Source organism: Sorex araneus, chromosome 3 (genome assembly GCF_027595985.1).
Source record: "Sorex araneus isolate mSorAra2 chromosome 3, mSorAra2.pri, whole genome shotgun sequence".
Classification (NCBI taxonomy): Eukaryota; Metazoa; Chordata; class Mammalia; order Eulipotyphla; family Soricidae; genus Sorex; species Sorex araneus.
The window spans coordinates 186,202,606-186,216,879 of NC_073304.1; the positions used below are offsets into that span (position 1 = coordinate 186,202,606).

General features: G+C 50.8%; 1 protein-coding gene across 1 annotated transcript; it reads right to left on the reverse strand.

Moving 5' to 3' along the window:
- Positions 1 to 543: 543 nt before the first annotated feature.
- On the reverse strand, positions 544 to 8,110 carry BCL6B (BCL6B transcription repressor). Its single transcript, XM_004604904.3, has 9 exons — positions 8,028 to 8,110; positions 7,244 to 7,434; positions 6,850 to 7,071; positions 6,394 to 6,750; positions 5,980 to 6,104; positions 4,169 to 4,333; positions 3,958 to 4,088; positions 3,693 to 3,830; positions 544 to 2,946 (listed from the first exon to the last, which is right to left on the reverse strand). Exons 2-9 carry the CDS (start codon positions 7,420 to 7,422, stop codon positions 2,830 to 2,832), a joined length of 1,434 nt encoding a protein of 477 aa, XP_004604961.1. The 5' UTR covers positions 7,423 to 7,434; positions 8,028 to 8,110; the 3' UTR covers positions 544 to 2,829.
- Positions 8,111 to 14,274: the final 6,164 nt, after the last annotated feature.

Here is a 14,274-nt window from a genome sequence, read left to right on the forward strand (position 1 = left end):
CACACACACATATACACCCTTGCCACCTGTGCCACATACAGGACAGGAGAGAGGGTGGGAGAGAAACATTAACACTGGAGAGATTCCAAGAAACTGTTTGTAGGGAATTTGGCTCTAACCATTCAGCCTTCTCACTAACACTTCCAAGCCCCTACTGTCCTCATAGGACCTAAATGCTATTTCCCTTGGCAAGTAATAATAGTGATAGGGAGTGATCTAAGCATTAAGATCACTAGCAGATGCATCCCCCAGCCTCTTGGTATTATTAGTGGCTTCCTGGTTTCTCCCTGCCACTTCCACACCTCAGGCAGGAACTGACTTCAGAGCAGCAGGATGCAGGTGGCTCCGGAGAAACTTCATGAAGTCACTGATCCCTACACAATGAGCCGGAAGGCAAGGGCAGGGAAGGGAAGAACAAGAGTCATTTCAAGTAACTAAGGGAATGGAAGAGTGGAATGGGGACAGAATTCAAGCTAGTATCCACGAGGGAAGAACTCTTTCCCCACTAGGCACCACAGGCCCCAATTCCCAGATTTTCCCCATCTAGAACCAAGGACACAGAAAACATTAATGGAATGCTTCTTTATTCCAAAAATCTTATCTTACAAGATATAACACCTCTACCCCTTGATACTCTCCACCTGATCATCAATCTATAAATCAAAATCATGATTCCTTCTCACATCTATCTACTCTGCTTTCCTGTCCTTTAGTTCTGCATTGGAAAATATAGAAAAGAGAGAGAAGGGTAGCTTTCTCCCACTACCCTAGTGAAAGTACTGTTACTTATACATCATTGAGGAAATTCTACCCAACAGTCAAAGTGCTTCTTATCCTCCACCTCATGCCTCATAAACAAATGGTCCCAGGGCAACAACAGGAGCAGGACTGTAAATCAAAAGTTTGAAAGCATCATCTTATATTTCAGACATTTTACCCAATTAAGAGGTAACCCTATTCCGAACTGTCTACCTACTTGGCCCAGTGACTGTACCACTTATCATCTTAATCCTACTTGGGTAGTTGGTCAATTACAAGGATACTTTAGCCCTACAGTCAGTCTTTTAAACCTTCTACCCTCACTAATTCCAACAATATCATAATCATTACCTTAAACTACAGTGAACATAGAATGGAACTCAGCCCCTGTCCTCTCTCTGTGGAAGATTTGAGTGCATTCACTATTCCCAGACAGAAATGCAGTGATAACTGTGTTACACACAGGGCTTTTTTATTTTTGTGCCACTCCTGGTCATGATGCTCATGTTTTATTCCTGAACTATGGGGTGCTGGGAATTGAACTCAGTCAGCTGCATGCAAGATTCTCTACCCGTTGTATTGTATCTCCAGCCCAGAGATTCAGATTTTAACAGGTAAGGACATTGCCCTGCATCTGTGGCTTCTAGAGTCAAAGAAGTTCCTAGTATTTGGACACTTTCCAGAAAATGTACAAATACCTATTAAAGGGAAAGCACTTGTTCAGGGAGAGATCATCCTAAGGACTACTCCAATCCACATATTTCTGTAGTAAAGGATGGATCACCACTCAAGATAAGAGTTTCATAATTCTTCCCTAAATCTTAACATTCTTGCAGAATCAGAAAGGTTTTGTCATCTCTAATAACGGATCTCAGATATCTCTCCCATGGAGTGCTCAGATTAGTGTTAAGAACAAGTCCCAGTGGGAATATTCTGGACTTTTTTTTTTTTTTTTTGCTTTTTGGTCACACCCAGAGATGCTCAGGGGTCACTCCTGGCTCTGCACTCAGGAATTACCCCTGGCCGTGCTCAGGGGACCATATGGGATGCTGGGAATCGAACCCCGGGTTGGCCGCGTGCAAGGCAAACACCCTACCTGCTGTGCTATCACTCCAGCCCCGGAATATTCTGGACTTAACACAAGCTCCTGGGTGGGCACTAGAAGGCTAGAGCTACACCCAGGTGACCACATTTATGGGGAAATTTACTCTCTTTGCAGAAAAGACCACCAGCCTCCATTTACTCCCTCTCTCCAGCTTCCAGGAGACATTGCTACTCCATTTCTGGCACACTATAAAGTTTCCTATAACCCTTGAAGAAACGTCTAAGTCCAGTTCTACCTGCTAGAGAACCTAGAATGCCCAGAATACCAGAGGGTGTTCCTGACCCATCCCCCCAAATCACATGTTTCCAGAGCTGCCATAACAAAGGTCCCAGACCTAAAATTGGAGGGGCTGGGCACACAGAACCCCTTTCTTTCATTTTAACCAAACCAACAAGAAAACAAATAGAACAAAGAACAATTCTAAAGATAAAAGTCACAATAATAATAAAAATAATAATAATAATAGTATAAAACACTCAAGCCAAAGGGGACAGGCAAGTGCTCATCTCTGCCAGCAGAGCTGTGACCTCATTCTTTGTCAGGCCACCTTTGATCACATAATGGAAGAAATAAGTGGGACATGCAACAGTGAAAGGCCTTGGTGCTACCCAACAGCCTCAATAAATTATATTTACAGATAAAATTAATGAGATGAGGAACTGCAGGCGGTAGATTTCCTTAAAACCAGGCCTGCAGTTTCCCCCGCCTCTCAGAGCTTCCAGTTTGCTCTCTTTAGTAATTTTGATTGTGGGGAAGAGATTTTGACCAGCAAAACGGAGGCACATCAAGCCAGGATCTGCCACCCCTGCTCTTCCCGGAAGAAATTAGGATAGTTGCAGTTTATGATTGGGGAGGGGGGCCGGGGAGGGGCAGAAGGGCTTGTCTTGCATACTCCCATGCTCAAGTCAGAGAGGGGAGCCAAGCTTGAGCTTGCAGGAGGCAAGAGCAGTCTGAGCTGCGCTTAGCTAGGGTCCCCCCAGAATGTGGTAGTGCACTTTGGTGTTGGTAGCAGCTCCATGTTTCTGGCGCAGATGAAGCCGCAGTTGACTCTTGTGCCGGAAATGCAGGCCGCAGGGGTCACACTGTGTGAAGGAGGACAGCCAGTAAGGTCCCTCTGCATCCACAAGCTGGTCATCTGTTCAGCTCTCCGCCAGGGAAGCCCTATAGTCCTCATGCCCTCCCAAACCATCTAGGGTAAGCCCCAGGTGCTCAGTCCTCCCATCTTCAGAAAGAGCTACTCATCCGGTCACTTACTCTCCCGAATGGGAGCCCTTTTAGTCAGTTTTTATTTTTGCTATTGTTTGGGGGGGGACTTGGGCCCCCCACTAACGACGCCAGAGAGTAGCACAGTGGGTAGGGAATTTGCCTTGCACGCGGCCTACCCGGATTCGATTCCTCTGTCCCTCTCAGAGAGCCTGGCAAGCTACCTAGAGTATCCTGCCCCACGACCAAGCCCGTCAAGCTACCCGTGGCATATTCGATATGCCAAAAACAGTAACAAGTCTCACAATGGACACGTTGTTGGTGCCTGCTCAAGCAAATTGATGGACGACAGGACGACAGTGCTACAGTGACAATTGTTTTGGGGGGCCATACTGGGAGGAGCTCAGGAACTATATCTTCTTTGCCCATAGGGGTCAGTCCCAGCTGGCAGGGGCGGGGGTGAGAAGGGGGTTATCTCAATTCTACACCTATCTGTTCCTTTCCTTGGTTTCTGTCCCTTATTTACAGGGACTATTCCAGATGAACCCTATTTTTCAAAGATCTCCGCTACAGTCTGCCCCTCTCACAGCCCCGCTCCTAGGCTTGGGCAGCCACGGCTACTCACGTGATAAGGCTTCTCGCCTGTGTGGATGCGAACGTGGCTCTTGAGGGTCTGCAGGTGGCGGAAACGAGTGCCGCAGGTGGGGCAGGGATAGGGCTTTTCTCCAGTGTGGATCAGCACGTGTGCACGCAGATGTGCCACCTGGAGGGACGGAGACCCTCAGGCCCGGCCTCCAGAAGGGGCAGACCGCCCCCACACCCCGCATGGCTTGCCCACATGGCCTGTCCACCCTCTTGCAAATGTGCCTTTGGATGGACTTTGGACCTACCTGTACAAAGCGCGAGCCGCAGGTCTCACATTTGTAGGGCTTCTCTCCTGAATGGATGCGGCTATGTGTTTTCAGGTTAGCTGGCCGGTTAAAGCGGGCTCCGCAGATGGAGCAGTGGTAGGGTTTTTCCCCTGGAAGCAAGGCAGAGGGTGTGTGTCAGAGCCTCTGTGTAAATGAAGGTCAGAGCCATTCCTGTCTGCTCCTCCCCTACCTGTGTGCACAGTGCGGTGACTGGCCAGGTTGCCCTTGTAGCGGAAGGAAGACCGGCAGAGCTGACACTTGTAAGGTTTATCCTTGTCTCCAGGAGTCTGGGAATCTAGCTCTGATGAGCATCCTGCCACAGCCTCACACTTCCGGCAGCTGAAAAAATCGCTTCCTGGGAATGGGTAATAACAACCAGTAAATTCTCAAAAAACACACACTAGTAGGTTTTCTTTTGTCTTTTTCAGCTGGTGGAGGATACTTCCAAAACCATGCTTAAAAGGTCCTCCAGGGGCCACTCCTTGCAGTTCTCAGTCAACTAGCCTCTGACTCAAGTGTTAGGGCTTCGGGATGTGAGGATGTTCAGGCTCTACCGTGCCAGGAGCCACTAGGGCCACCCCAGTGGTGTTTGGTGGCCTCCAGATGCTGGGGATCAAACCGAGCTCAAATGCATGCAAAGTATGCACATTAAGCCGCTTCCTTGCCCCCCAGGCCCCAAAGACTTTATTTTTCTCAATTTACTGTTAAGACATATGGGTCCATCTGACTTGCTCAAGGTTATGCTGTATAAGTAGAGAAGCCAACATTTGCATCTATATTCTGCAAACCTCTTCAATGGTGGTGGTAAATCAAGGTCCCAATGAAGAGTGAGTATACATTTTTGTTTCTTTCACTGTTCTTTGTACTACTCTTTGTACTATTTTCTGTACTACTCTGGTGACAACCTGTCCACAAGACCCTGACAAATCTTCGCCTGAGCTGACCTGATCACTCAGTCTGGGTGACCACAGGTGAAAAGTCATCAAATCTTGGTCTGATCACTCAGCTCTGGGTGATAACATGTCAAAAGTTTCTAAACATTGCTGGTCATTCATGGGATCTCTTCCCCAAAATTTCAAATCAAAATTTCTAAAGAGAGCAAACAGGAAGCTCGGAGAGGGGGGGAAAAACTGTAGACCTGGTTTTAAGGGAAGTCTACTGCCTTCATATTTAAAAAAATATGAATTTTCAGGGTTTGAAGAGATAGTACAGTGGGGAAGGCACCTGCGTTGCTTGCAGTCAACTTGGTTTGATCCCTGGCATTTCATATGATCTTCTGAGCTTGTCAGGAGTGATCCCCAAGCAGAGCTGGGTGTGCCCCCACCACCTCCCAAACAACAACAAAATACAAGAAAAAAAAACCCAAAATCCAAAACCCCAAAAGTATGCATTTGGACTGAAGAGATAGCATAGCAGGTAAGGTGCTTACCTTTCATGCAGATGAACCAGGTTTGATCCCTACACCCTATATGGTCTCCTGAGCACTGTCAGGAATGAGTCCTGAGTGCAGAACCAGGAATAAACACTAAGCCCAGCTGGTATGGCCCAAAAACAAAAACAAAAAAACACAATTTCAGGCCAGAGAAATAGTGTAGGCCCTGAGCACCACCAGAAGTGATCTCTGAGGACTGCCGGGTACAGCCTAGAAAACAGTATATATTTGGGGCTGGATACTGGAGCACATGCTTTGCATGTGGAAGGCCTGGGTATGATTCCCAGCACTGCATAGTCTCCCCTGACACCACCAAGATTAGTTCCCAAGCACCACCAGATGTGAACCAAAACAACTAACCAAATAAGACATTAGTTAAACAAACAAACAAACAAAAATGGATTTCTGGCTTCTGCATCTAGACATTATAATTTATGAGTATGACAATGGGGCTTTTAAACATTTACTAGGTGATACGAATTTGCAGTAATGAGGATTTTTTGTGGCCCACACTGACCTTGAGCGGTCATAGGGAAAAAGCACAGGATGGAGAAAGGGGAGTCTCTTACCTGGTGGCGGATGAGCCTGCCCCAATGGTGTTCCATTGGTCTCTCGAGTCTGGGTTGTGAAGAGATGAGGGCTACTGGCTGAAGCCCCATATCTGAACTGCAGAGATGCAACAGTTGGAGAGAGCCTAGGCAGATGACAAAACCCAGACAACAGGATTAGCAGAGGACAGCACCCCTGGAGAACTTGGGGCCAAAGACCTATTGTTTGGAAATTAGCTAATGTTGACCAGTGAGCTAGATTCAGTTGTGCTGCCAAAGTTTCACCCTACCACTGTAAACCTGACCTCTGTGGTTAATGTGCGTCAGTGTTTCTGAAATCCACCTCTCACACCTTCCTCCCGATCACCCAGGCCCAATATCCTGCCTCTTAGTTGAGGCTAGCCTTGACAAGTTCTTGGAGTTTCAATTCTGTACCTGCTCTGGGGACCCAGAATGTGTCCTTCTTCACTGCTGCTGCTGCTGCTGCTGCTGGAAGCCTCATCTCCACTGGGGAGCCTGGCTTGGGAGCAAAGTTGCCCAGAACTCCTCTCCCCTGCCAGGCTCCCTGCTTGGGAGGCCTGAGAGTTTAACACGATGAACTTGTATTTTTTCCAGTTGCAGGCCTTGGGGTCTGGGCTGCCTGGACTGGAGGGGCCCTGGCTGCAGCTGCGAGACTCAGTAGGTGGGTCTGGGTTCCCTTCGGAGCGCCTCGGACTGCCTGGTGGAGGAGCTGTTGGGGCCGTGGGGGGTTCCGCCTCCAGGGGTCGCAGCGAGATGCCCAGAGGTTCATAGCTGTGGAAAGTGTGATGGCCATGAGTGCGGTATTCTCCTGTGGTGTTTGCCTTTGACATCTGGGATGCCATGGAGAATACCAATCTGAATCCCTCTCACCTGGCCTGGATGAAGCGATGACATGCTTGTACCACGTGCTCCATCTGTAAGTAGGTGGCTGCCGCGAGGACGGCTGGTGCAGTTGCGGGAGAGAGGCGGAGGCGTGAAGTGTACATGAAGTCCAGCAGAGGCGCAAAGCCTCCAGCTTCAGGGCCCCCAGGCAGAGAGAGCACATCCACCCCGACTCCTGCACGGCCTCGGAAAATTGAGTAGAAAAAGCCACTGGAGAGAGGGCAGAGAGAGCTTTGTTAGAGCCTGGGGGACTTCCGGAGCAGATGCGCTTCTGTAGTGAGCCGGCCTCAAGCTCATGTTTCTGGATGGCTGGCTTCGATTTCCCTCCCAAAGACCTTTCCCATCTGGTCGCACACCACCCCACCACTCAATCCCCTCAAACCTGCATGCGATAAGAACGGCCTTGTGAGCTCGAAGAGGCTGTCCGCCAACCAGCAGCGTGACATCGGTGAGGATCCCGCGCAGACGCAGCTCGTTCAGGTTGCCCAGCACGTCGGAGGAGTGGCGGGTGAACTCACGGACGTAGCCCAGGGCTCCCTCTGCGGCGGTCGTGGAACCCATAGCGATGCAGACCTGAGGGTGTCAAGGAAAGGGCTTGGCTACCCTGGCAGTCCTAAAATGCCTTGCCTTCCCCAGTGTGCCTCTTCCTCCAGAAGGCCATCTCTCCCATCCCACCTCGCGCATTCGCGCATTCTCATTCAAGCCCGTGTTCTTTTTGTCTTCTAACACACACACACACACACACACACACACACACACACACACACACACACACACATCCCATCGCTGGCTTTCCTGTCCTAGGTTCCACTGCACCACGATCCAGCTGAAGATTCCCACTCTAAGGCGCGAACAGGGGTAGTGTGGCCCACTGCGCCCTTAGTTCCTTTGACACCTCCTGCTCCTCCAGCGTTCACTCTTACCATTACCTGGCTCTACTACGAGCCGAGTCTCAGGTGTCCGATGAAGACTGGAGACTCCAGCCTACCTACACGCCACATCTCTCCATATGGCAAAGAGGATTCCTGCCCCACCCCCGGAGTTTTACTATTTAGTCTGGACCCCTGGCTTTGCCATCTTCTGCTCCTCGGCCTGTCCTCCAGCCACACGCCCTCCACCCTCTTCAGGGAACCTGGCATCGGACTCCCTCGGCCTCTGGTGCTTACCCCTGTCCCGCAGGGGCTGCTTCTGCTCGCCGGAGGGGCGGGGTCTCGCTGGGCGCAGGGCCTCAGCTCCTTTATCAGGCCGGGCCTGGCGGGGGCGGGGGTGGAGGTGGGGTGAACGCCTGGGTCTGTATCCTTCCTTCCTCTCCTGCTCTCCAGATGGCAAGCCCGGGGCGTGGTCTCCGGTTTGAGGGCGGGACGACAGAAACGGCGGGTGGTCGTTACTTACGGGGTCTTGGGCCATTTACAGAACCAGGAATGGGATATTAGAATTGGAGAGGTTGCAAAGTGCACGTGGGAAGTATGGGTGACCTGAGTCATCGGAGACCCCGGATCAGCGAAATTTGGTGTTTGACCTTTGGAAGGGGGGTTTCAGGAGCCCGTAGGAAGAGAGTGAATACATCCGAACACACTTTCCAATATACTGTGTTAAGGGAGAAGAAAGGGGAACCCAACGAGGGAACCCAACAAGTTTGGGGCAGCGAGAATGTCTGGCTCCACGGGGTCTCGGATAGACGGCGTGGTGTGCCAGCCTCCTCTAACCAGGCCTACACAAAGGGGTCTCTGACTCCGCGGCCAAGGAGGGGGCGGATATGATTTCTAGTTGATTTCCTTCCATTGTCCTGCAACCGGACGGCTCCCGCAGCTGCTTCCCGCCGAGGAGGTGGGGAAAGCCCCTGGTCGCGGGCCCGGAGACGCTCAGGAGACTTAGGCGTCGGACTTGAGCTCCCGCTCGCGCTTCTGAATCCTGTTAGGGCTCCAGAGAGATTCCTCGCGCCCCAAATCCGCTCCCCCGGCCCGACCAATACCAGCTCTCAGAGGCCTTGGGCACCCCCTCGTTGGCTGTACTCTGAGACTGGCGGGTTGCCCGGCTCCAGCGCGGCAAGAGAAAACGTTGAGCAATGTTAGGCTCCCTCCACGAGAGGGCGGGCGAGCACTAACGTCGACTCGCACGCCATGTCCTCACCAGGCAGGCTCTGCTTAGACCTGGTGGGCACAGACAGGATGGATTCGGTTCGGACAGTTGAAACCTTTGTTTCTCTTATCCTTCTCTCTCCTAGGAGGGCACTAGAGCTGGACATCAGAAGGCAGAGGGGACTTTCCTCTGCGGCCGGGGTTCCTGTCTGGGGTGAGAAATCCTAGGGCCTTGGGAGCAGGGGAAGTGGGTGGGAACAAGGAGGCAGGTTGAACCCAAGGGACACAGGACTGTTTCCAAAGTAAAAGTGCCACTATTATCCAGATACCTTTATATTTCTTTATATACTAATTTGTACATTTATTGAACCTAGGGCCTCACACAGGTCATGCATCTACCGTTGAGCCACATCTCCAATCCCTACCCAGATGTCTTTAAGGAGAACATTAATATGAAAATTGGATGGGAAAACAGAAGGAAATCAAAAGCTAAACCAGGGGCCCAGAAAGATAATACAGCAGGAAAGAAAGCCTGCTCTGCAAGTGGATGACCAAGGTTTGATCCCCAGCACCCCATATGGTCCCCCAAGGCCTGTGATCCCTGCCCCACCCCCAGGAGTGATCCCTGAGCACTAGGCACTGAGTGATCCCTGAGCACATGAGTAAACTCTGAGCACTGTTGGGTATTGCCCCCAAACAAAGAAAGTGACACCAGTGGGGTGGAGACATAGTACAGTGGATATAAAGCTTGCCTTGCACAGGTCAATCCAGGCTTGATTCCCAGCACCCCATTTGGTCCCCCAAGCCCTGCCAGGATTGATCCCTGAGCACAGAGCCAGGAGTAAGTCCTGAGTACCGCCAGGTGTGGCCCCAAAACCAAGAGGAAAAAACAAGAAAAAGAAAAAACAGGCAAATTCTCCAGGATAAAAAAAAAAAATGAGAGAAGAGGAAACCCTAATTTGAAGTTTCTAATTTGAAAGAAAGGGATTATACCCTAATTTTTTTTGGTGAAGAGAGATGTTTGGGGGAGTACAACGTTCATTTTGAAAAGGAAGAGCTAAAACTGGGTGCAGCTGTCATGCGGGTCCCCTTGCATTTGGGTTTAGGAGACGCCACAGCTGTCCAGGAAGAGACTTATCAGTGGAGTTGCATGGGGCCTGGGGCCTTCCCTGTCAGATTTGAGGGTCTCTTTATTTGGTGCATAAAAACACTGCTGAGAAACAGGTACCTGGTGTTACTGGGGATTCTGATGTGAAGTGGATTTGGAGATAAGGATCGCTTTGATTACTGACCCATTCGGATATGGGAATTAGACCAGGGAATCAGAATTTCCTGGAATCAGATCCATTTGGGTGTGGGAATTAGACTAGTGAAGACTAGGGAATCAGAATCCCTTTGGAATCAGAATGGAGCTGTTGTGTTATGGTTAATTGTAGGGCTCATGTTTATTATGAGGTGCTGAGACAGTTTGATTGCTCTGGACATTGGGGGCTTGAGGGCCATTCAGATGAAGTGCCAATGGTAAGTTTGAGACCTGGAACGTTTCCCGCCCCTCGCCATTTTATTTTTTTTTTTCTTTTTGGGTCACGCCTGGCGATGCACAGGGGATACTCCTGGCTTTGCACTCAGGAATTACCCCTGGCGGTGCTCAGGGGACCATATGGGATGCTGGGATTTGAACCCGGGTCGGCCGCGTGCAAGGCAAACGCCCTACCCACTGTGTTATTGCTCCAGCCCCAACCCCTCGCCGGTTTTTGTCTGTTTTTGAGTCACACCTGACCTTTCGGTCAGGACTTAACCCTGGCTCTGCACTCAGGGATTAGTGCATGGTGGGCATGGTGTACCATATGGATGGCAGGGATTGAACCCAGGTCTTGCCACATGCAAGGCAAGAGCCTACCTTCTGTAAATCCCCCGGCCCCTAGAACTGATTTTTTTTTCTTTTTGGGTCACACCTGGCGATGCTCAGGGGTTACTCCTGGCTCATCTACTCAGGAATCACTCCTGGTGGTGCTCAGGGGACCATATGGGATGCCGGGAATCGAACCCGGGTCGGCCGCGTGCAAGGCAAATGCCCTACCCGCTGTGCTATCGCTCCAGCCCCCCTAGAACTGATTTTGAAGCTACATTAATTCTGTGGGTTCTGATACCCATAGTCTGGAGATTATGGTACAATCTGGAGATTGTATCTATCCTTGTCATGCTGGAATATTTGGAGAACCTGCCCAGTATCCCTTGAAAGATGAGGATGATGGTTTTATTTTGGGGATTTATAGTCATTTATATATACGGGCAATTTGACTCCAGGTTGTGTAGTCATTTTGGTTTGGGGGCACAGTGTGTTTTGGGCGGGTCAAATGTTTCAAGGTTCAGATTATATTTGGGGATATATGAATCCAATTTGGAGTTTTTGTGTTTTTAAAAATTAATGAAATGAAACATAGTAGAAATTAAGGAGCTAGTATTAGAAATTTAGAAATTTCTGTATCCATGGGTCCTGAAGGGCAAAAAAAACATGTTATATTTGAATGTTGTTGAAACGTACTTTGGAGATAATCCTTTAAATTGATTGCCGAGAAGTTTATGGGGGGGAGGGGAAGAAATAAGGTGAAGGTCCCCAAAGTAGGAAGGATACTAAAGTTCTGGAGTATTCTTTATTCGGGATATTTTGTCACTTTTGGGGAACATTTGATGAAATCAAACAGTGGTCAAAAGATGGTATTAATGAGGAGGTAGGTTATGGTATTGGTTTGGGACATTCTTTCCTTACAGTGCCCTCTTAGGAATCTCTTTAATGAACCCCCAAATAAGTTGAAGGGAGAAATTTGGAAAAAGAGAGGATCTCCTTTCCCCCGCTCTGGCCTGGTTAAATCCAAGGGAGAAAAGATGTTTTGTTTTATACTCTGAATCCCAATTTCTTAGGGGAGCATCCCTCATTTGGGGGAGGTGGGAAAAGTGAGGTGTCTTTTAGGAAAGTTCCACCTTGACCTGTTGGAACTGTGGTGGGGAGAGGTGCTAGGTGCTAGCTTGTGCTAGGGTGCAAGGAGGTGATTCTCCTATCCTTTTTTTCTAAGATTAGAGCCCCAAACAGAAAGCCGGAGAACTGGGAGTGTGGGTGAGATTGGGGGGAGGGGCTCCCCCACCGCAGCGGGGGCTAGGGAATAAGGCTGGCCAGCTCTGCACGCCTGGGTCCCTGCTCTCTCCGCTCTCCTCCCCTCTCTCCCTCCCACCGCCCACCCCCCACCCCCAGGAAAAAAAACCTGCCTGTGCAACAGCGATGGCAGATTCCAGTCCTCCAGGCTTTCCTAAACCACCACGGAGCCCGGGGGCGGGAGGGGGGGAGGGGACGCACGAGCGGGCTTTCCTGTTTCCCTAACACAGGGGCTATGAGTTTGACCTCCTGGCCCCCAGCCCTTCGTGTTGTGCCCCCCGGGTCTGGAAGCCAGGTGTCCTGGACCCTAGCCCCCGAACGGGGGTGGAGGGACTGGGGAGACCGGGAGGAGGAAGGAGGGAGTGACTTCCAAAATTGGCATCGGGACAGAGCAGGGCTGGCGGGAGGCAAGCAAAAGGCAGAATTTTCCTGAAAAAACGGGGGTATCTGAGGACCCCAAATTTGGGGAGCTAGTGCAGGACTGTTCTGCCAACATCCTAGATTTTTTTGGGATTTTTTGGGGGCCCCGGGAACCCTCTAGATGGGGTGAGGAATGTAATGTTGGGGGAATCTGACTGGGGCATTGCAGCTGCCTCTCCCGCCGAGTTGGAGACGGATGGGCTGGGACGAGTTTTGGGGGGTGTCCCCAATTTTAACTGGGAGTCGAGGAACCCCTCCTGAGCTCTCTTGTGGGGGTCCCCCCTCCTTAGGGCACTCCCCACTCTCTGAGCCAGCCAAGAGGAAGGAGGCCAGCGATGCGACTGGGGAGGCTCCTTTCTGCTGCACCCCAAATGTGAGGGATGCACCCCCAATTTTTGCTCCTTTCAAAATAGGGGACCAGGATCTCAGGGGAAAGTAGCTGAGGTAAGTGGGGAGGAAAGTGTCCCCTGTTTTCAGGAGAGACATGGCGGTTGCGGGGAGGTTTCGGAGGTGCTTGCTGGGGTGGGGTTGGGCTTTGTCAAGTCTTGAAAGTGGGGGAATGATTGGTGAGACTTTTTCTTATACTTCTAAACTATAGCCCCCCAGATGGAAACCAAAAGCTGAGTCCAGACGGCCTCCCAGCATCCCCAGCCGTTCGTATAGTTGTTTGATTTCTGTTTCACCCCCACAAAGGCTCTGCCGAGGGTGGGAGCGAGAAGCAGCTGTTCATTTGGGGGGTCTGGAGGGTCCAGTGAGGAGCAGGAAGGCTTAGCAGAGTTCGATGTAGGGAAGATAGGGGTCCTGAGGAAGGGGAGTCTGGCACTCCGAGGGCCTGTAAGATGCTTACACCCATCATCTTTTTGATCATTAAGTTTTGGGGGGTGTGTCAAACGAGGGAGATAGTAAAGGTGGGAGGCTAACTCTTGGGTTCTTGAGAATAGTATTTTGATTTATGAAAGATTTTGGCCCTTGGCTTTTGCTTTGCGGTGGGTGTATTTAAAAAAATTAAGCCCTGGACTAAAGGAAAAGGCTGAGGGAAGGCCTAGGGTGGGGGTGGGGAGAGGCATGTTTGTCTCTGCTTAAACGTGGCTCTCTGGGTTGGGCCCGCCTTTCTGGGCATGGTGGATGAACTGATGGCGGGAGTTAAAGGGGGTGGGCCTTGGGTTCTGGGGACCGTATGGAGGGAGAAGGGTGCTAGCGATTAAATACCAGTTCCCAAGCTTCGGATGGTCTTCTTCTGGGGCCCTGCCCCACCCCTTTTCCTCTGGCCTCCATTTCCTTCTTTTGGCCTCCATCTTGTGGCAGGCCCAAGCCCCAGGGCAACTTCCGGCCCCCCTCTCCCAGTCATGATCCGGCCCCACCACCTCTGGACTGCCAACTCCCAACCCTGCTGTCCTTGGCCTTCAGTCTCTCCTGGCTTTCTCGTTTTTTTTCACCCAGGGCGGGGAGAAACGGATGCTGGAGGCAGAAAGTCCTGGCTCTTGCTGAGTCAGGAGGCTGTACTGGTAACCCACAACCACCCCTATTCCCTCTGCTTCTATCCTCCCACCCTAGGGATGCCGATTTGGGTTCCAAGAGGGAAGATTCTTGTTTCTTGTCTTCTTATACTGAGCGCTCATGCCCCCCACCCCCCCAGCCTCTCTTGCCTTCTCAATTCCTAGCCCTGGTTTATTTTCCCTAACCCTTCTTGGGGCCATGCTTGGCCTCTGAATGTTCTCCATCGCCCTGCTTTTGGTGGTGAGGGGCTTCCTGGCACTCTCTCAT